The following is a 25057-nucleotide window of genomic DNA, read 5'->3' on the forward strand; positions in this document are numbered from 1 at the left end:
CTATTTTGTGTGGCATCTATACACCGTCGTAGTCGGGGATTTGGTTAAGCTGAACTTAGATTCAGTATTAAGGGAGTTTTATATCTTTCATGGAGGATCTGCTGATGGTCCCCAGTTAGGGTCATTAATTTATCTCCTCTGATTTTGTCCACCTAGACAACTTAATAAACTTCTCAATTTTAATTTCGTTAGTTAGTATCCTATCAGCTGTAATCCTAAAGCACTATTAAAATTTATCATAATTTTAAAGGATAACTGGACCAGAATACTTTCTGACAAACTGTTACAAAACCAGAAAAGGCTAGATGATAGAGGGCGATCAATATGTTGATTTTCTAGTATTCTCTGGAGATGTCTCTACTTTATAGATATCGCATTTTGTAACAGAATCTAAGATGACTTGCATGTGCAGGCAATATGAATATTATTGTTATAAAGGAGACCTGGTTCAACCTGATAGAGAAATGCCTTTTGAATGCAACATACAAGGCTATAAACTATTCCACACTGACAGGGTCAACAGGAAGGGTGGTGGAGTGGCGATGTATGTCAGTGATAATTTAATTTGTTGTGTTAGAGAAGATATAAAAGTAGAAGCATTGGACACAGAATCTGTTTGGCTACAGTTTCTCAAGGGTCGTGAAAAATTTATTTTGAGTGTGATTTATTGACCCCCAAACTTTGACAGGGAGTGCAGTAAGCTGCTATGGGACGAAATTCATAAGGTATCTAGATTTGAAAATATTGTGTTAATGGGAGATTTTAACTTTAGACAAATTGATTGGAACAATGTGACAGGAGATCTTATGTCTAGTGACTTTCTTGATACGATTCAGGATTACTTTTTAAAACAGTTTGTGACAGAGCCAACTAGAGGAAACAACCTGCTTGAATTGGTACTTGCCAATAAAGATTCACTAATTAATAATCTTGAGGATAATGATTAGCTTGGGGAAAGCGATCACAAATCACTTAGTTTTAACATACGGAGTTACCCCAATAACTACAATCAAGTCTCTGTCCCAAACTTCTGCTTGGCCTGTTTCATGGGACTGAGAAATTACATGGGTGGGCTTAATTAGAAAAACCTGACTATGGGTCGGGTAGGTGGTGTTGGGTGCCGATATGACGTTTTTCAGAGCATAGTTCTAGCTGTCCAGACAACTCATCTTCTGAGTAGAGAAATTAGATCAAACATGTATCTCATTTGTCAAAAGAGAGGCATAAGTAGGCGTATCAAAAGACGGGATGGGCAGTTAAGAAATCAATATAGTCAATTAAAAGGGGAATAAGAAAAGCAAAAAGGGATTATGAGGCTAAAGTCGCAAGGGTTTCGAAGACTAATCCAAAGGGTTTCTTTCAGGCAAGCAGATGTAAGATTAGGGACAAGATAGGTCCACTCAAAAGCAAGTCAGGTCAGATCACAGACAGTGGTAAGAAAATGTGTGAAATTTTTAACACTTACTTCTTCTGTTTTCATACAGGAAGATACTAGCGAAATTCCAGAAAAAATAAATTATTTAGAACAGGATGATAATTAACTCTGCAGGATTAGAGTAACTAGAGAAATTAAAACCTAACAAATCCCCAAGTCCTGATGAGCTGTTTGCAAGGGTTTTAAAGGAATGCACAGAGGATCTTATCAAACCTTTGGCTAATCTTTTCAACATATCGCTATAAACAGGCATAGTGCCAGACAAGAGGAAAATGGCAAAGATAACACCTATTTACAAAGCAGGAGATAAGTCCTTAGCTTCGAACTATAGACTAATAAGCCTTACCTCCATAGTAGGAAAATTTATGGAATCAGTAATTGCCGAGACAACTCGTAGTCATCTTGAATGGCATAAATTGATTAATGAATCTCAGCACGGTTTTAAAAAGGGGCGTTCCTGCCTTACGAATTTACAAACTTTTTCACTAAGGTATTTGGGGAGGTAGATCATGGTAATGAATACGATATTGTGTATATGGACTTCAGTAAGACTTCTCATAGAGTTCCACATCAGAAGCTATTGACGAAAATTAAGGCATACAGAATGGGAGGAGAAATTTTTCCTGGGTAGAGGTGTGATTGACAAATAGGCAGCAGAGAGTTTGCATAAATGGGGAGAAATAAGAGTGGGGGCATGTCACAAGCGGTTATACACAAGGGTCAGTGTTGGGCCCCTTGTTTTTCACAATTTACATAAACAATATAGATTAGGGAATAAATAGCGACATAAGGAAGTTTGCCGATGACACCAAAATATTAATGAGGACACTAGAGCACTCCAGGAAGATTTGAATAGACTGATGCAGTGGTCGGAAAAGTGGCAGATGCAGTTTAATATAGACAAATGCAAAGTTCTAAATGTTGGACAGTAAAATAACCATGCCACATATAAACTAAGTAATGTAGATCTTAATATTAGTGATTGTGAAGAAGATTTAGGAGTTCTGCTTAGCAGTAATTTAAAACCAAGACAATAGTGCATAAGTGTTCGCAATAAAGTGAACAGAATCCTTGGCTTCATATTAAAAAGCATAAATTATAGGAGTCCTCAGGTTGTTCAGCTCCATATATCTTTGATTGGGCCTCATTTAGATTATGCTGCACAGTTCTGGGCACCTTATTACAGAATGGATATAAATGCACTGGAAAACGTATAAAGGAGGATGACAAAGTTGATCCCATGTATCAAAAATCTTCCTTATGAGGACAGACTGAGGGCCCTGAATCCGCCCTCTATAGAAAGGCGTAGAATTAGGGAGGATATGATTGAGGTGTATAGACGGAAAACAGGAAAAAATAAAGAGAATGTAAATCGAGCGCTAAAAATATCTAGCCAAGACAGGACTCGCAGCAATCGTTTTAAGTTGGAAAAATTCAGATTTAGGAAGGCTGTTGGTAAGCACTGTGGATGAGTGGAACAAACTCCCAATTGCCGTCATTGAAGCTAAAACGTTAGTTTTAAAAATATGTTAGATAAATACATGAGAGGGTGTGGGTGGATGTGAGTTGGACCTGACTAGCTTAGGTCAGTCATAAGCTGGTAGGTGACTAGGACCTGCCTCACATGGGCCAGTAGGCCTGCTGCAGTGTTCCTCCTTTCTCATGTTCTTATGTTCTTTTGAATAAATAGAACTGACGAATGCTTCTACTGAATGAATTTAAATTATTATTGATGATACTTTCTGGATGATAACACATCAGTTCAGTCGGAATAAGAAGGATGAGTTTGGGAGTGAATGTGAGATGGTTGGATCTGGTAAGGAGGAAAATATTACCAGCAGTGAGTTGGAGAGTGGCAGCCGGGAGTGGCATCAGGAAGAAGTATCAAGATAGGGAAAGTTAATAGAGAAGATTTGAAGGTAATAAATGATTCTCTGTTCTCCAGGACGAGTGTACTTCAGTGGTTTGTGAGATTGAAGGTACCACTGACTACCCGGCTAACAAAGGTGATTCACAAGTAAGATACATAGACCGTGATTTCTGTAACTGCTTTCTGTAACTGAAATGATCATATAATTTAGAATCGATGGAATCAGGTCAATTACTCGAAAATTCTTTTTCTAGTCGGCTTCATACTTTTAATAATGGAGTGCTTAATTAAAACACAGCTTATTGTTTACTTTGAGCTGAGTAAATTTCAACTTGCCAATTTAGAAACTAGTGAATGCCTCTTCTGATTAGCTTCAAATCTTAAATAATGATGTATCTTAATAAGAAGTATTTTAGTAGTAATTTTGAGAAGTTTGGGTGTCAATTTACCAATTTATTACAAATTTTATCAAATTGAGTTTTCAAAAAAATCTAAATAAAATATTATTTTACAAGATATGGGAGAATTTTAAATAAAGCCTTAATGTGAAAAGCAAAAAGAATATATCTTCGGATTTATGGTGCTTTTAAGTTTAACGATGGGAGAGTATCCTATTTTTCGGAAAAATATTAATAAATTATTTTTCCATGTGCCAAAAACAAAGCAAAAACCCCATCTAATATGGGCCCTTGCTCAGAGAAGATGGAACTTACACAGATGATAACAAAGAAATGAGTGAGATATTGAAGTCTCAGTACGACTCTGTGTTTAGCGAGCCTAAAGATCGCCATTATAAATGTTTTTTCCATAAACGAGCCTCAAAACTCTGTTAATGTATGCCACATTTCTGACATAACCCTAACTCCATTGGACGTTGAAAAGGCCATTAACAACATGCCCATGGACTCAGCCCAAGGCCCAGACTCGTGGAACTCCGTATTCATTAGCAACTGCAAGAAACCTCTTTCATGTACCTTAAGTATATTATCGAGAGGGAGCACAGATACGGGTGTAATCCCACTGTCGTTATAAACAACGGCTATAGCCCCACTCCATTAAGGTGGCAGCAGAGCAATAGCAAAGATCTATAGATTAATAGCTCTAACGTCCCAAATCATAAAAATCTTTGAAAGATTTCTAAGAAGCATTATAGCATATCATTTGGATTACCAACAACTGTACAATCCAGGGCAGCATGGGTTTAGAGCAGATCGCTCCTGCTTTTCATAACTACTGGATAGTGGTCCAGTAGTTGTGAGAGGTCTTGGATGCATTGGTCTTGGATGCACTGGAAGACAAAGAGAATGCAGATGTAGTATACACATATTTTTGCAAAAGCCTTTGAGAAGTGCAATCATGGTGTAATATGACACAAACTGCATGCTAAAGGCATACTTGGCAAAGTGGACAGATAGATCTTCAACTCACTCACCAATCGAACACAAAGAATAACGGTAGACAGAGTTAAATCAGAGGCTACCCCAGTGAAAATCTCTGTTCCACGTGGCACAGTACTCGCCCCCCATCCTGTTCCTTGTTCTCATATCAGACATAGACAGAAATGTAACCCATAGTACCGTTTCATCCTATGCAGATGATACTAGAATCTAAATGAGAGTGTCATTCATTGAAGACACAGTAAATCTCCAAACAGATTTAAACCAAGTTTTTCAATGAGCAACGCATTAGTTCTATGAGAACAAATTTCAACTAATCACTTAAGTAAAACTGTAGAAAATAATAGCTAGAACTAAGTATACTACAAACTCTAATCACACAGTGAAAAAGTAGTGTGAAGGACTTGGGAGTGTTCATCTCAGAGGATCTAAGTTTCAAGGATCACAACAGCGTCACTATCATATCTGCGAGGAAAGTGATAGGATGGATAATGAGAGCATTCAAAAAAAAAAAAAGATGCCATACCAATGATGATCCTTTTCAAATCACTTGGTCTATATAGGCTAGAATACTGCTATACACTAACAGCTCCAGTGAAGGCAAGTGAAATTGCAGATCTAGAGAATGTAAATAGAATCTTTACTGTACATATAAGTTCTGTCAAACACCTTAATTACTGAGAATGCATGGAGTCACCTGACCTATACTCACTAGAACATAGGCGAGAGAGACACACCATAATCTATACCTAGAAAATTCGAAAGGGACTGGTAACAAATCTGAACATAGAAATCACTCCCTACGAAAACAAAAGGCTGGGAAGACGGAGCAAAATAGTCCACCCAATGAAAAGTAGAGGCGCCATTAATACATTAAAACACAGTAAGTGTCCGGGGCCCAAGACTGTTCAACAGCCTCCCACCAGGCATAAGGGGAATTACCAATAGACTCCTGGCTGCCTTCAAGAGGAAGTTGGACAGATACCTAAAGTCAGTACCCGATCTGCCGGGCTGTGGTTCGTACGTTGAACTACTTGTGGCCAGCAGTAACAGCCTGGTTGATAAGGCTTGATCCACCTGCTCAAGGGCTGGGCCGAGGGGGCGTTGATCCCCGGAACGACCTCAAGTAGACGCCAGGCAGCAACATTGTTTGTTGACTTGATCGCAAATTGCTCTTTAAACGCTTTATTCGTTGTGATTTAAAATTTGAACGCTTGTTTGTGTAATGTATTTTGGGCAAGATTCATGGGGCCATTTGCCAGCCTGGGCGACCTGTGCACACTGCTACATAGGCCATTTCCATTTTATTTGTTTCCGTGTAATTACTAGAAAAAGACTCCCCTTCTCAGCCATCTTGCCATTTTTAACCAAGAAATAGTACAATCCTGTTTTACTCTGTTGCATTATTTTTTCCACTTGATACAGGTAAGAGGCTCTTGATTCAGGGAACTAGATTTATGTTCTTCTTGCCTGAATCTAATTTGGATGCTTCCAATTCCCATAGAGGTTTAGCGCTATCTCCTGATTGAGATTTATTGTGAACAGCATCACTCTTCAATGGCTGATATATTCGCATGGATAGAACGTATCATGTGTTCAAACTGTGAACAATAGCTGGAAAATGCATCTTCTGGTAAGCTTTAAACTTTCCTTATTATATGCTAATTTCATTATTCATATTGTTTTCTGGAGAAATTTTCTTCACAGTGCTTGACTTTATTTATCCTAAGTTAAATCAGCTTAATTTTTTTGTGTGTGTCTATAAAATCTATTCGCTCTCAAGACAACTTTTAAGTAATAGTTTATGTAACTTGATTCACATAAATGTTCATTTCTTTATCAAAGGCTGGGAAATCTTACTTAGAAAAAAAAGGTTGAACATTAAAATGGTATAAAATACCGACAGGTTGTTAGGTAAGACACATATGCAACAGTTAGGTATCTTTATTTCGAAACGTTTCGCCTACACAGTAGGCTTCTGGAGAAGCCTACTGTGTAGGCGAAACGTTTCGAAATAAAGATACCTAACTGTTGCATATGTGCTTTACCTAACAAAAAAAAGGTTGAGAAGATCCCAGTTGGAAGAAATTATAAATATTGATATACTGCTTCTTATGCGATAATTTCTAAGTGCTGCATCTGATTACTTTTAAATGTTCTTTGTTCTTAACGTGATAATGCAACTTTTAAGCAGCTTTAAGCTTAATGTGTTTGTGTATTTTAGAATATTGGTCTTGGTCTCTGTAAATGGTTTGAATTAGACTTGGACCGCATAAGTTCCAATTTAATTTCATTAATGAAATTTGTATATTAGTTTCCATGTGATTACTCTTGATAATTTTCATAGCTTCTACATGAATTTTTAGTTTCCTTATCATTTTATGAGGCAGTCTGCAATATTCCAATGACATCCATTGTAAGACAAGGGACCGGGATTTTGGAGTACGGGGATGTCTTCCTCAGATGGCACAACCACCGAAATACGTCCAGCTTAACAACGAACACATTCATTAATGCGAGAAAGCAAGTTAAGTATTAAATAAATTTGTTGGGGAATACTGCTCACGAAAATAATATATTAACCACAGGTATATTATAGACTGTATGCTAGATGTAAGTATAGAGGAGGAACTCTCATTTACAATGATTTTTATAGGCAAAAGACCTATGCAACAATAGCTGAATTCTATATACTAAGGATGTTATAAAAGCATGATTGATTTTCTTTCAGAGAACATCTTAAACTTACATAAATGCAGAGGTCTGGGCTATGATAGTGGTCCCAATATGAAGGGAAAGAATAAATGTATTCATGCGAATATCATAAAAGAAATTCCTCGAGAGTTTTATGTGTCATGTGGACGTCATTCCCTGAACTTAATGGTTGGAAACAGCGCAACAATTTGCACAATTTGAGGCTTGTGTGTTATGTGTTTTGCTTCTCCACTGGCGATGTCAAATGTCGAAAAGAGCTCGTTGAATGTTTTTACTGAGCAAATCTTAATGGGAGACCACAAGGAAGTGTAGAATATAATGTGCCAAAATAATTAAAAATGAAGTTTTAAGTATGTGAGATGTTGTTTAAGGTCCACGAGACAAACCTTCTTATCCTATAATGTCCACGAGACAAACCTTCTTATCCTATAATGTCCAAGAGACAAACCTTCTTATCCTATAATGTCCACGAGACAAACCTTCTTATCCTATAATGTCCACGAGACAAACCTTCTTATCCTATAATGTCCACGAGACAAACCTTCTTATCCTATAATGTCCACGAGACAAACCTTCTTATCCTATAATGTCCACGAGACAAACCTTCTTATCCTGTAATGTCCACGAGACAAACCTTCTTATCCTATAATGTCCACGAGACAAACCTTCTTATCCTATAATGTCCACGAGACAAACCTTCTTATCCTATAATGTCCACGAGACAAACCTTCTTATCCTATAATGTCCACGAGACAAACCTTCTTATCCTATAATGTCCACGAGACAAACCTTCTTATCCTATAATGTCCACGAGACAAACCTTCTTATCCTATAATGTCCACGAGACAAACCTTCTTATCCTATAATGTCCACGAGACAAACCTTCTTATCCTATAATGTCCACGAGACAAACCTTCTTATCCTATAATGTCCACGAGACAAACCTTCTTATCCTATAATGTCCACGAGACAAACCTTCTTATCCTATAATGTCCACGAGACAAACCTTCTTATCCTATAATGTCCACGAGACAAACCTTCTTATCCTATAATGTCCACGAGACAAACCTTCTTATCCTATAATGTCCACGAGACAAACCTTCTTATCCTATAATGTCCACGAGACAAACCTTCTTATCCTATAATGTCCACGAGACAAACCTTCTTATCCTATAATGTCCACGAGACAAACCTTCTTATCCTATAATGTCAACTGAAACACACTCTTATATTGCAAACATCAAATTTGTGTTATGTACTGAAGATGAGTTCGTGTTAAATATTCTTTATGGGCACAGCACTTAATTTAATTATTATAATTCTTCTACTCTCTTCTTCTTCTTCTTCTTCTTCTTATTATTATTATTATTATTATTATTATTATTATTATTATTATTATTATTATTAGCAGTAGTAGTAGAAAAAGTAGTAGAAGTAGTAGTAGTAGTAGTAGTAGCAGCAGCAGTAGTAGTAGTAGTAGTAGTAGAAATAGTACTAGCAGTAGTAGTAAAAATAGTAATAGTAGAAGATAAAGCAGAAAGGCATTTTTACCATGTATATGCATACACGTATTTATACTTTGATGAGTAAATTTTTACATAATATATATATATATATATATATATATATATATATATATATATATATATATATATATATATATATATATACATATATATATATATATATATATATATATATATATATATAGATATATATATATATATATATATATATATATATATGTCGTGCCGAATATGTAAAACTGGTCAATTAGCAAGAACTCATTTAAAATTAAGTCCTTTCTAAAATTTTCTCTTATACGTTTAAAGATATTTTTTTTTCATTAATGTTGATGTAAAAATTCATAATTTTGCACCAAAAGGAACTTAGAAAACTTACCTAACCTTATTATAACAAGCGCAATTTATTTTAACCTAACCCAACAAATTATATTATAGATTTGTTTACAGTAATTTAATACTAAACAAACACAGTGAAAAATATTTTTTTCGTTAGGTTCAGAATGATTTTGGCGAAATTATTGCATACACAAATTTTCACTTGTCCTATATGGCAAGATGAACGTTGCTATTTAAGCCAAGATCGCAAGTTCTGCCTATTCGGCACGACATATATATATATATATATATATATATATATATATATATATATATATATATATATATATATATATATATATATATATATATATATATATATAAATATATATATAATAACAGTAAACAGGTGACATCACAATCTATGTGTCGTGCCGAATAGGTAAAACTTTGTGATATATTGGCTTAGATAACAACACTCTTCTTGTCGAATAAGACAAGCAAAAATTTGTGTATACAATAATTTCGGAAAAATCATTCTGAACCTAACGATATAAAATATATTTCATTGTGTTTGTTCTTTATTAAATTATTGTAAACTTATCTAAAATATATTTAGTTGAATTTGACTAAATTAAATTGCACTTGTTATAATAAGGTTAGGTAAGTTTTCTAAGGTTCTTTTGGTACGAAATTATTAACTTTTAAATTAACATTAATGAAAAAATATATCTTTAAACGAATAAGAGAAAATTTAAGATATGACTTAATTTTAAATGAGTTTTTGCTATTGGCTAGTTTTACCTATTCGTCTCGACGTATTTTATTTTATTAACACATCGGCCATTTCCCACCAAGGCAGGGTGGTCCGAAAAAGAAAAACTTTCATCATTCACTCTATCACTGTCTTGCCAGAGGCGCGCTTACACTACAGTTTAAAACTACAACATTAACACCCGTGCTTCAGAGTGCAGGCACTGTACTTCCCATCTCCAGGACTCAAGTCCGGCCTGCCGGTTTCCCTGAATCTCTTCATAAATGTTACTTTGCTCACACTCCAACAGCACTTCAAGTCCTAAAAGCCATTTGTCTATAACGCTCACGCATGCTTGCTGGAGATCCAAACCGCTCGTACAAAACCTACTTTACCCCCTCCCTCCAACCTTTCCTAGGACGAACCCCTACTAGGCCTTCCCTCCACTACAGATCTATATGCTTTCCATCCTCTCTATGTGTCCGAGCCACTTCAGCAACCTCTCCTCAGCCCTCTGGAAATTAATTTTGGTAATCCCGCATCTCCTCCTAATTTCCAAAGTACAAATTCTCTACAATATATTCACAGCATATATTGTCCTCAGACACGACATCTCCACTGCTTCCAGCATTCTCCTTGTTGCAACATTCATCACCCATGCTTCATACCCATTGGGATAACTATACTCTCATGCATTTCCCTCTTTGCTTCCATGGACAAAGTTCTTCATCTCCACAGACTCCTCAGTGCACCACTTGCCTTTTTTCCTCGTCAATTCTATGATTCATATCTTTCATATACCCATCGGCAGACACGTCCACTCCTAAATATCTAAATAAATTCACCTCCTCCATACTACCTCCCTCCAATCTAATATCCAATCTTTTGTTGCTTAATTTTGTTTTGTTATCCTCATCACCTTACTCTTTCCTCTGTTCACTTTCAATTTTCTTCTTTTTCATACCCTCCCAAACTCATCCACCAACATCTGCAACTTCTCTTCAGAATTTCCCAAAAGCAAAGTGTCATCAGCAAAGAGCAACTGTAAGAACTCCCACTTGGTGCTAAATTCTTTATCTTTAACCCAACACCTCTTTCCAACACCCGAGCATTCACTTCTCTTACAATTCTATCTATAATTATATTGAACAACCACGGTGACATCACACATCCTTGCCTAAAGCCTAATTTTACTAGGAAATAATCTCCCTCACTTCTACATACTCTAACCTGATCCTCACTATCCTCGTAAAAACTCTTCACTGATTTTAATAACCTACCTCCTATTCAAAACATTTCAACATCTGCCACATTGCCCCCCTGTCCACCCTCTCATACGTCTTTTCTAAATCCATAAATGCCACAGAAACCTCTTTATCCTTATCTAAATACTGTTCACCTGTATGTTTCACTAAAAACACTTGATCTATACACCCCTACCTTTCCTAAAGCCTCCTTGTTCATCTGCTATCCTACTCTCCGCCTTGCTCTTAATTATTTCAATAATAACTCTACCATACACTTTACCAGGTATAGTAAACAGACTAATTCGCTTATATTTTTTTTTTTTGCATTCTCTTTTGCCCCCTTTGCCTTTATATGAAGGAACTGCGCATACTCTCTGAAGATCCCTAGGTACCTTACCCTCTTCCATCCATATGTTAAATAAAAGCACTAACCACTCGAAAACTATATCCCCACCTGCTTTTAACATTTCTATCTTCATCCCATAAATGCCAGCTGCCTTACCCCCTTTCATTCTACCAACTGTCTCACGAACTTTCCCCACACTCACAACTCGCTCTTAGTCAATCCTACAAGATGATATTCCAGCTTGGCCTATACACGAAATCACAGCTTCCCTATCTTCATCAACATTCAACAGTTCTTCAAAATATTCCCTCCATCTTCCCGATACCTCTAACTCTCCATTTAATAACTCTCCTCTCCTATTTTTAACTACCAAATCCATTCGTTCCCTAGGCTTCCTCAACTTATTAATCTCACTCCAAAACTTTTTCTTATTTTCAACAAAATTTGTTGATAACATCTCACCCACCCACCCATTTGCTCTCTTTTTACATTGCTTCACCACTCTATTAACCTCTCTTTTTCGCTCCCTAGACTCCTCTCTCCTTGCATCACTTCTGCTTTGCAAAAACCTCTCATATGCTAACTTTTTCTCTCTTATAACTCTTCTTCCCTCCTGCACCTACTTTCCTGTAACCACAAATTTCTGCTGAACACTCTAACACTGTATTCTTAAAACTACACCATACATCTTCAACAGCATTGCCTGTTCTCTTACTAACCCATCTATCCTCCAATAGTTGTTTATATCTTATCCTAACTGCCTCCTCCTTTAGCTTATAAACCCTCACCTCACTCGTTACTTGCTGCTTCCATTTTCAATGTATCCCCTCTTACATTTACTCTCACTGTAGGTACAACTAAAAAGTGATCTGATATATCTGTGGCCCCTGTATAAACAAGTACATCTTGAAGTCTGCCCAACGGTCTTTTATCTACCAATTCGTAATCCATCTATTGTCCTTATGCCCTACATCTTATCTTGTATATTTATCCTCTTTTTCTTAAAATATGTATTACCTATAACCAAATTCCTTTCTATACAAAGTTCAGTCAAACGAGCCCCCCATTATCTTTTACACATGGCACCCGAAACTTACCTACCACACCCTCTTTAAATGTTTCTCCTACTTTAGCGATTAAGTCCCCTACCACAATTAATCTCTCACTTGGTTCAAAAGTTCCTACACACTCACTTAACATCTCCCAAAATCTCTCTCTCTCCTCTACATTCCTCTCTTCTCCAGGACCATACACACTTATTATGACCCCCTTTTCGCATCTGACCCTTATTTTAATCCACATAATACTTTTATTTATACATTAATATTCCCTCTTCTCCTTCCATACTGATCCTTCAACATTATTGCTACCAGTTCCTTAGCTCTAACTTTCTCAGATACTCCTGACTTAATCCCATTTAGATCTGCCAACTGAAACTCCCCTACCCAGTTCAGCTTTGTTTCGCTTAGAGCTAGGACATCCAAATTCTTTCCATTCATAACATTAGCAACCATCTCTTTTTTATCATCCACACTACATCCACGCACATTCAAGCATCCTAGTTTTTCTTAACATTTTTAGTATTTTCTACAGGAGAAGGGGTAATTAGCCCATTGCTCCCAGCATTTTAGTCGCTTCGAACGACACGCATGGCTTACGAAGGAAAGATATTTTTCCACTTCCCCATGGAGAATAAAGGAAATAAGGAATAACAAGAACTATTAAGAAGAAAGAAAAAAAAACTAGATGTGCATATGCATATATATACATGTGCATGTCTGTGTAGTGTGACATAAGTGTAAGTAAAAGTAGCAAGATATACCTGTTATCCAGCGTGTTTATGAGACAGAAAAAAAGGACACCAGTAATCCCTCCATCATGTGAAACAGTTACAGTTTTCTGTTTCACACTCCTGGCAGGACGGTATGTATATATATATATATATATACATATACATTATATATATATATATATATATATATATATATATATATATATATATAGATATATATAAATATATATAAATATACAGAAATATATATAAATATAAATATATATATATATATATATATATATATATATATATATATTGGTATTGATCAATAACAACACTGCATGAGCCAAGGAGCCGAACCCATGCTGTTTTGGCCACCCTCATGGTGAGAGAAAACGTATGATGCTTTGTTTATGAGGGCCAAAACAAAGCACCTTGCGTTATATATATATATATATATATATATATATATATATATATATATATATATATATATATATATATATTTATTTATTTATTTATATATATATTAACAAGTCGGCTGTGTCCCACCGACGCAGGGTGACCCAAAAAGAAAGAAAATCCCCAAAAAGAAAATACTTTCATCATCATTCAACACTTTCACCTCACTTACACATAATCACTGTTTTTGCAGAGGTGCTCAGAATACAACAGTTTAGATAAGTATGGGCGTGTAGCCGAAGCTACAGACTTGTTTTCAGAGTTATTTACAAACATTGTCTCTACGTCACCTCCCTATGCAGCTTCGGTGGCGTAACGTTGCGACAGTGAAGATACCCAACTGCTGCAAAAGTATCTTACCTTTCATCTTCGTGTGTATTGTCTATATTTATATTGTATTTCATTTATTAGCAATATTCCAAGAAATCAAACATATAAAGCGTGAACACGATGAGATGGTGATAATATACATCATAAAATTCTCGTTTTTCCGGGTTATGAATATTTCCTGCTGCATATACGTCCTCTGTCAGGTAATCTTGGCCAAGTTTTTCATCAGTCAAGATAGTGATGATCGCCCGATATTGAGGCATTTAAGTGAATTGGTAACACATGATACACAAATACTGACCTGCTCTGAGTGTAGTGGGAGGAGCTAGGACCACGCCCGAGGGATTGGCAGCTCGGCACTGGTAAACAGAGGCATGCACGTCCTGACGGTAGTCAGTGCCACTGAACGGCCAAATCATCAGTGAACCGTTAGTCAACACCTGCCAGGAAGAACAACAGGGTTTTCATCAGGTCAGCCAAAGTCATTATCATAGATGCATGAAATCACAGATCTTCATGTAAAAACTGTTGTAAATATGAGGAAAACTAAAACCCTGGGAGTCATTCAGCGAGTTGAAAATGGGAGACAATCATGCTTAAGTCGCAGAAGGTGAGTGTATTTAGAGACCTCAGGATCAACAGGCCTTCTCCAGCATCAAGTCAGCCTCATTGATGAGTTTATGTTGAAAGTAACACCATTAAAGTGCTAGAAAAGAACTGAAAAAATGTCAAAGAATGCAAAATAATGTTCATTATATCCACTTTATGAATAGCGAGTTCTGCCTGAAGACCTTCGCAGGAATCCTCACCAGCCCAGGTTATGTTGCAGTATCAGTGGACGCGAGCAGTTGATCACTGCCTGACCACTTAAAATGGCAATAGCAGTGGTCGCAAGTGTTCAATCATGACAAAAAAACTGTGTAATTCATATTCTCTTATATATATATATATATATATATATATATATATATATATATATATATATATATATATATATATATATATATATATATATATATATATATATATATATATATGCAATAAGATCACAGTAAACAGGTGATTTCAAAATATGCAAAACAACCACTCTGAAAGAATAGAGAAATTCCAAGCGCTTTCGTGACTACTCACATTATCAAGGAACTTGATAATGTGAGTAGTCACGAAAGCGCTTGGAATTTCTCTATTCTTTCAGAGTGGTTGTTTTGCATATATATATATATATATATATATATATATATATATATATATATATATATATATATATATATATATATATATATATATATCAATAACCATACTGAACTAGCCAAGGACTCGAACCCATGCTGCTTTGGTCCGCTTCAAGGTGGGCGAAAACTCATGACGCCCTAATCCACTGGACCATACAATCTTTAAGAGTAGCGCATCCAGCGGAACTGAATGTTGTACTCGGTACACAAGGACATATAATGGCGTGGATGACTCTAGGATAATTTCATTATAATCCCTGTTTGGTGTACTAGTACAACAAGCAGCATTTTATATTATTGTACCAGGAACAAGTGGTATATTTTTTTTTTTCAACAAGTCGGCCGTCTCCCACCGAAGCAGGGTGACACAAAAAAAAAAAAGAAAATCCCCAGAAAAAAAATACTTTCATCATTCAACACTTTCACCTCACTCACACATAATCACTGTTTTTGCAGAGTTGCTCAGAATACAACAGTTTAGAAGCATATACGTATAAACATATCCCTCCAAACTGCCAATATCCCAAACCCTCCTTTAAAGTGTAGGCATTGTACTTCCCATTTCCAGGACTCAAGTCCAGCATATAAAAATAACCGGTTTCCCTGAATCCCTTCACTAAATATTACCCTGCTCACACTAGGGATATCAGTGAATATCAGTGAACACTAAATAGGAAAATATGGATTATAGTGTCACATTGAGAGTGCCGGTGGAGGAACGGTTACTGTGGGAAATAGACCTGACCAACACTAGTGAATTATTGCCGGATGTCGACACAAGTGGAAATAAACAAATATTGATCTATTTATAAGTAATATAGTGAGTGACAAGGATATATATGTGCAGTGACATAGTGAACTAAATTGTAGATAAGAGTAATCTTAATTATCCCCCAGTATAGCGTACAATATATAGTGTAGATATGGGAATATCTTACAAGCGCTTGGCACTAGCGAACTATTGCCAGAGGTCCAGTGAAGTGTTAATAACGGTTGAGTAATTACTATAGTCATAAGAGATAAAACGAGTGGTGGTAGCATTGAGGTGCAGGGAATCACAGCATACATAAATTGAGTATACAACCGTTACCTCTACTAAACAGGAAATAAACTTTTCCATAGAAGTGTAGGAGAAAGTTAGCGTAGGCCTAGCTGCTGTGTAAATAATAAAACAATGATCCCAGTATAGCGCAGTGAGAAGTGTATTTTGAAAGAATACACAGTGTACAGCACTACATAAAAGGAATTTAAATAATAATAATAATAATAATAATAATAATAATAATAATAATAATAATAATAATAATAAAAATAATAGTGAAGTGTGGCAGTGTGGGTAAGTCCTGCCCGGCTCACACCCACCCTACACCCACCACCCACCCTGCACCACCACCCACATACTGCAAACTTGGTTCGTATAAATACATCTTGCATATTACTGGCACCAGCAAGAGAAAGGTAAAGTGGAAATAAGTTTTCTTCCGTGGCATACAGAGTGTAGTAGGATACATACAGGATGTCAGCACAGCATATCTGTGGGACATGTAAAAAAATCCTTGGAAGGAAATCCAGAATCAAATGTAATCTATGCTCTTCCAAACACCATATCTCTTGTACTAGACTAAATACAGCCTCAAAAAATGACCTTGAACTAGCAAGGTGCTTCTGGTTGTGCAATAAAGATGTAGAACTTTGGGCAGGTATCAGAAAGGTACTAAGGAGAGTAATAAATGATAAAAATAATCAAGAAAACAAGGTTGACCTCTTGGATAGTCTACCAAAAATATATAAAACATGGGAGCAAGAGATAGTGTATCAAAAAATGCAGAATGGCCATACCACAACAGATGACTCGAAACTAGCTAGTCACCCACATAGTGCTAAGCCAGGCCCATCCCCCAGTCATAGCACTAATACTCACAGTGCTGGTGCTGGTCCAGGCTCCCCCAGTCATAGCACTAATACCCACAGTGCTGGTGCTGGCCCAGGCCCAGCCACTGGCCCAGGCTCAGCCCCCAGCCCCAGTGCTGACTCAGACCCAGCCCCCAGCCTTACTGCCAGCCCAGATACTACCAGGGACCCTACCACAACCACCACTAAAACCGTAAATATACAACCATCATTGCACAAGACCATGGCCCACAGTACAGATGTTGGAGAGGAGTCTCTTCCTTCTTCCTCTACTGGGGAAAGTAGATGGAATCCATGACGGGGTGGCCCTGGCTTGGATACTGAGGATTATAGTGCAGTCCCAGAACCTGCAGAAATTGACAACACACCTCCCAACAATTCTCAACCAAAGGTGATTTTGTGCAAATATTATGCTTGGGGCATCTGTAAGCATGGAATATTAGGGAAAAAAAATGGGACATGCAACTTTGAGCATCCCAAAAAATGTAGCGACCTCCTGTCTAAAGGAGTGTGTCGTTCTTCTTTCTGTACTTTCTTTCACCCAAAAATGTGTCACTCCTCGGTCCTCCAGAAGCAGTGTTACAACATCGACTGCCCTGCATACCATCTGAAAGGGACCAGGAGGCACGGACCCCACAAGACAAACATAGTAGCTACGACAACCCAACTCCAGGTGATTTTTAGTGGCAGGAAACGGAAAAAGAAAATGGAACGAAATAACAAAAATAGTCCACCACCTTGGAGCCTTGTTGGACTGGAGGTGCAGCCAGTGGCCACCCATGGCCCTCCAGAATTACAACTACTGATGCCAATAACAAAATCCCCCCAACAAACACAGAATACAACCTCGTTCATATTTGCTAATATACAGGGCCTTAAGCCATCCACCACCAACAAAATACCTTTTATCAGTGGACTTCTAGAGGAGTGTAATGCAATGTTTGCAGCCTTCACAGAGACTCACACAAAAGATCACTTTGACAGTGAAATATGGATAAGTGGTTATAACCTTTTTAGATGCGACAGAAAGAACAGGCAACAAGGAGGGGTTTGCCTGTGTGTCAAAAAGTCCCTCATCTGCACGGAGTTGCTGAACACCACAAATGAGGTAGTTGAAGTTCTATCAATAAAGACTGAGAACCAAAACCTAGTCATTGTGGTTGTATATAAACCACCAGATGCAACCTCACAACAGTTCAAGGAACAGCTACTGAAAATTGATTACTGTTTGGAAAACCTTCCAGCTCCATCCCCAAACATCTTACTGCTTGGTGATTTCAACCTAAGGCATACAAAATGGAAGAATGTAGCAAATAATGTTATAGCTGAAACAATCCCCGGAGGTAGCGCAGATGAAAGATCACACACACACATGAGCTACTAAGTCTCTGCGAAAAACACACCTTAAGCCAGCAGATAGTGGAGCCAACAAGACTAGAAAACACACTTGACCTTATCTTCACAAATAATGAGGACCTGATAAGAGACATAAGAATATCAAAAACAACTAATTCCGATCACAACCTAATCGAAGTTCAGACGTACATGCATAGGGGTCCTGATCAGCAGAATGCATGTACCTGTGAAGGTGTCTTCACAAAATACAACTTCAACAACAAGAACATCAACTGGGACCAGGTAAACCATGTCCTAAACGAAACATGTTGGGAAGATGTCTTAAATGACATGGATCCAAACAAGTGCCTTGAAAGGATCAACTTCCTGGCAGCCGAAGCATGTTCTAGACATATTCTCCTAAGAAAGAAGAAGAGCAGGAGTAAACTGGAGAAAGAAAGACGCTCCCTCTACAGAAGACGACGAAGAGTCACTGAGCTCCTCAGGAGTGCTAGAATATCTGATACACGAAAGGAGGCGCTGACCAGGGAAGTGGAAACTATCGAACTTAAGTTAAATGACTCTTACAGGAACCAGGAGAGACAGGAGGAGCTTAAAGCTATTAGTGAAATTGAAAGAAATTCAAAATATTTCTTTTCATATGCCAAAAAACAAGGCAAATACCACATCAAGTATCGGGCACTTACTCAGACAGGATGGGACTTACACAGATGACAACAAGGAAATGAGTGAAACATTGAAATCCCAGTACGACTCTGTGTTTAGTGAACCACTAATCGGTCTGAGGATCGACGACCCAAATGATTTCTTCATGAATGAGCCTCAAAATTCCATAAATGTCTGCCAGATTTCCGACATTACCCTAACTCCGATAGATTTCGAAAAAAACATTGACAACATGCCCATGCACTCAGCCCCGGGCCCAGACTCGTGGAACTCTGTTTTCATTAAGAACTGCAAGAAACCCCTCTCGCGTGCCCTAAGTACACTATGGACGAGGAGCTTGGACATGGGTGAAATTCCACAGTCACTTAAAACAACGGATATAGCCCCACTCCATAAAGGTGGCAGCAAAGCATTAGCTAAGAACTATAGACCAAAAGCTCTGACGTCCCACATCATAAAAATCTTTGAAAGAGTGCTAAGAAGCAGGATTGCAAATCACCTAGATTCCCAAAATCTGCACAATCCAGGGTAACATGGGTTCAGGGCAGGTCGCTCCTGCCTCTCACAACTACTGGATCACTATGATATGACCTTGGATGCACTGGAAGAAAATCAGAATGCAGATGTAATATACACAGACTTTGCAAAAGCATTTGACAAATGCCATCATGGTGTAATAGCCCATAAAATACTTGCTAAAGGAATAACTGGGAAAATGGGGAGATGGATCTTTAACTTCCTAACAAATCAAACACAAAGAGTAGTGGTCAACAGAGTTAAATCGGAGGCTGCCATAGTGAAGAGCTCTATTCCACAAGGCACAGTACTCGCCCCCATCTTATTCCTTATCCTCATATCAGACATAGACAGATATATACATCACAGCACCGTCATCCTTTGTGGATGATACTAGGATCTGCATGAGGCTGTCATCTGCTGAGGACGCGGTTAACCTCCAAGAAGATATAAACAAAGTTTTCCAGTGGGCAACGGTAAACAATATGATGTTCAATGAGGACAAATCCCAACTACTCCGTTATGGAAAACTGGAGGAGATAATAACTAGAACAGAGTATACTACAGACTCTGGCCATACAATAGAGCGGAAAAATAATGTAATGGACCTGGGAGTACTAATGTCTGAGGATCTCACTTTCAAGGATTACAACAGTGCCACGATCGCACGTGCAAAGAAAATGACAGGATGGATAATGAGAACGTTCAAAACGAGAGATGCCAAGCCAATGATGATCCTTTTCAAATCACTTGTTCTCTCTAGGCTGGAATACTGCTGTATATTAACATCTCCATTCAAAGCAGGTGAAATTGCAGATCTAGAGAGTGTACAGAGATCCTTTACTGCACGTATAAGTTCTGTCAAGCACCTTAACTACTGGGAACGCTTGGAAGCACTTGACTTGTACTCGTTGGAACGCAGGAGGGAGAGATATATCATAATCTACACTTGGAAAATCTTGGAAGGAATGGTCTCAAATCTGCACACAGAAATCACTCCCTACGAAAGTAAAAGACTGGGCAGGCGATGCAAAATGCCCCCAATAAAAAGTAGGGGCGCCATTGGTACACTAAGGGAAAACACCATAAGTGTCCGGGGCCCAAGACTGTTCAACAGCCTCCCATCAAGCATTACGGGAATTGCCAATAAACCCCTGGCTGCCTTCAAGAGAGAGCTGGACAGATACCTAAAGTCAGTGCCGGATCAACCGGGCTGTGGCTCGTACGTTGGACTGCGTGCGGCCAGCAGTAACAGCCTAGTTGATCAGGCCCTGATCCATCGGGAGGCCTGGTCATGGACCGGGCCACGGGGGCGTTGATCCCCGGAATAACCTCCAGGTAATCCAGGTAACCAATCCAACAGCTTCTCAGGTCCCAAATACCATTCGTCTCCATTCACTCCTATCTAACATGCTCACGCACGCTTGCTGGAAGTTCAAGCCCTTCGCCCACAAAACCTCCTTTGTCCCCTCCCTCCAACCTTCTCGAAGACGCTTTCCTTCCCATACAAATTTATACGCTCTCCATGTCATTCTACTTTGATCCATTCTCTCTAAATGACCAAACCACCTCAACAACCCCTCTTCAGCCCTCTGACTAATACTTTTATTAACTCCACACCTTCTCCTAATTTCCACACTCCGAATTTTCTGCATAATATTCACACCACACATTGCCCTTAAACAGGACATCTCCACTGCCTCCAACCGCCTCCTCGCTGCAGCATTCACAACCCAAGCTTCACACCCATATAAGAGTGTTGGTACTACTATACTTTCATACATTCCCTTCTTTGCCTCCATAGATAATGTTTTTTGTCTCCACATATACCTCAACGCTTCTCTCGCCTTTTTTTCCTTCAACAATTCTATGGTTAACCTCATCCTTCATAAATCCATCCGCTGACACATCGACTCCCAAATATCTGAAAAAATTCACTTCTTCCATACTCCTCACCAATTTGATATCCAATTTTTCTTAATCTAAATCATTTGATACCCTCATCACTTTACTGTTTTCTATGTTCACTTTCAACTTTCTACCTTTGCACACACTCCCAAACTCGTCCACTAACCTTTGCAATTTTTCTTTAGAATCTCCCATAAGCAGAGTATCATCAGCAAAAAGTAACTGTGTCAGTTCCCATTTTGTATTTGATTCCCCATAATTTAATCCCACCCCTCTCCCAAACACCTTAGCATTTACTTATTTTACAACCCCATCTATAAATATATTAAACAACCATGGTGACATTACACATCCCTGTCTAAGACCTACTTTTACCGGGAAGTAGTCTCCCTCTCTTCTACACACCCAAACCTGAGTCTCACTATCCTCATAAAAACTCTTCACAGCATTTAGTAGCTTAAAACCTATTCCATATACTTGTAACATCTGCCACATAGCTCCCCTATCCACTCTATCATATGCCTTTTCTAAATCCATTAATGCAATGAAAACTTCCCTACCTTTATCTAAATACTGTTCACATATATGTTTCAATGTAAACACTTGATCTACACATCCCCTACCCACTCTAAAACCTCCTTGCTCATCCGCAATCCTACATTCTGTCTTACTTCTAATTCTCTCAATAATAACCCTACCATACACTTTTCCTTGTATACTCAGTAAACTTATTCCTCTATAATTTTTACAATCTCTTTTGTCCCCCTTCCCTTTATATAAAGGGACTATACATGATCTCTACCAATCCCTAGGTACCTTCCCCTCTTTCATACATTTATTAAACAAAAATACCAACCACTCCAACACTATATCCCCCCTGCTTTTAAAATTTCTGTCATGGTCCCGTCAGTTCCAGCTGCTTCACCCCTTTCATTCTACATAATGCCTCACGTACCTCCCCCACACTCACATCCTGCTCTTCTTCACTCCTAAAAGATGGTATACCTCCCTGGCTAGTGCATGAAATTACCGCCTCCCTTTCTTCGCCGACATTTAAAAGTTCCTCAAAATATTCTCGCCATCTACCCAATACCTCCATCTCCCCATCTACTAACTCCCCTACTCTGTTTTTAGCTGACAAATCCATTTGTTCCCTAGGCTTTCTTAACTTGTTTAACTCGCTCCAAATTTTTTTCTTATTTTCATTAAAATTTCTTGACAGTGCCTCTCCCACTCTATCATCTGCTCTCCTTTTGCACTCTCTCATACACTCTCTTCACCTTTCTTTTACTCTCCATATACTCTACTCTTCGTATAACACTTCTGTTTTGTAAAAAACTCTCATAACCTATCTTTTTCTTTTTTATCACACCCTTTACTTCATCATACCACCAATCACTACTCTTTCCTCCTGCTCCCACCCTCCTATAACCACAAACATCTGCCCCACATTCTAATACTCCATTTTTAAAACTATTCCAACCCTCTTCAACCCCCCCCCCACCCCCAACTACTCATACTTGCACCAGCCCACCTCTCTGCCAATAGTTGCTAATATCTCACCCAAACTTCCACCTCGCTTAGTTTGTGCACTTTCACCTCCCTCTTACTTTATACACTTTCACCTCCCTCTTACTTCTTGTTGTCATTTTCCTCTTGCCCCATCTACCTCTTACTCTAACTGTAGCTACAACTAAATAATGATCCGATATATCAGTTGCCCCTCTATAAACGTGTACATCCTGGAGAATACCATTCAACCTTTTATCCACCAATATATAATCTATTAAACTACTTTCCTTACGTGCTATATCATACCTTGTATATTTATTTATCCTCTTTTTCATGAAATATGTATTACTTATTACCAATCCTCTTTCTACACATAGCTCAATTAAAGGCTCCCCATTTTCATTTACCCCTGGCACCCCAAATTTACCTACTACTCCCTCCACAACATTTTTACCCACTTTAGCATTGAAATCCCCAACTACAAGTACTCTCACAATTGGTTCAAAACTCCCCACGCATTCACTCAACATTTCCCAATATCTCTCTCTCCTCTACACTTCTCTCTTCTCCAGGTGTATATACGCTTACTATAAACCACTTTTCACACGCAACCTTTATTTTACTCCACATAATCCTTGAATTAATACATTTATAGTCCCTCTTTTCCTGCCATAGCTTATCCTTCAACATTATTGCTACTCCTACTTTATCTCTAACTATTTGAAACCCCTGACCTAATCCCATTTATTCCTCTCCACTGAAGCTCTCCCACCCCCTTCAGCTTTGTTTCACTTAAAGCCAGGACATCCTTCTTCTCATTCATAACATCCACAGTCATCTCTTTCTTATCATTCGCACAACATTCACGCACATTCAGACTTCCCACTTTGACAATTTTCTTTTTATTCTTTTTAGTAATTATTACAGGAAAAGGGGTTACTAGCCCATTATTCCCGGAATTTTAGTTGACTTGTACAACACGCATGGCTTACGGGGGAAAGATTCTTATTCCACTTCCCCATGGATATAAAAGGAAAAGTAATAAGAACAAGAACTATTAAATTAAAATCTAAGAAATCTCAGATGAATATCTATAAATAAACGTGTACATGTATGTGTAGTGTGACCTAAGTGTAAGTAGAAGTAGCAAGACGTACCTGTACTCTTGCAAACCGGCCGTATCCCACCGAAGCATGGTGGCCCAAAAAGAATAAAAAGGTTCTTCTTTTAACAAGAGAAAGGTTCACTAGCCCCTTGATCCCGGCATTTTTAATCGCCTCTTACATCACGCATGGCTTATGGAGGAAGAATTCTGTTCCACTCTCCCATGAGAATAAGAGGAAATAAACAAGAACAAGAACTTGTAAGAAAATAGAAGATTGAGACACTTATGCAGCATATGGGAATCTTTATTCAGGAAACGTTTCGCCACACAGTGGCTTCATCAGTCCAATACAAAGAGGAAGGCGTAAGGAGAGGAGGAGAATGAGGTAATCAGTCCCTCAACCTGGAGTCGATGTGTTCAGTCCATCAATCTTGTAGAATGTACAGCATAGGGCCGTAGACGTGGCTTATATACTGTAGTGAGGTGACGTGAAGCAGATGGAGGCGGGGTCATAGTGGTACCATCCACTAGTCGAAGTAGGTCTTCGTCCAAAGGTTGAACAAGTGTTGAAGAATTCTTTGTAACAAGATCCCATGATGCTGCAGTGTCTGACAGTTGTGATGAATGGTTTGAAAAACCGACAAGTTGAAGATTGAGACACTTATGCAGCATATGGGAAT

At 38.1% G+C, this 25057-nt stretch overlaps 1 protein-coding gene across 1 annotated transcript in view; it reads right to left on the minus strand.

Annotated features, from left to right (window-relative positions):
• Positions 1-25057, minus strand: part of LOC138854055 (cell adhesion molecule Dscam2-like) — a 440761-nt gene that overhangs the window by 239577 nt on the left and 176127 nt on the right. Inside the window, exon 3 of the mRNA XM_070094791.1 lies at positions 14473-14611. Within this exon, the coding sequence (XP_069950892.1) occupies positions 14473-14611 (139 nt within the window). The remainder of the gene's footprint in view (positions 1-14472; positions 14612-25057) is intronic.

This window comes from Cherax quadricarinatus, chromosome 48, assembly GCF_038502225.1.
Source record: "Cherax quadricarinatus isolate ZL_2023a chromosome 48, ASM3850222v1, whole genome shotgun sequence".
Classification (NCBI taxonomy): domain Eukaryota; kingdom Metazoa; phylum Arthropoda; class Malacostraca; order Decapoda; family Parastacidae; genus Cherax; species Cherax quadricarinatus.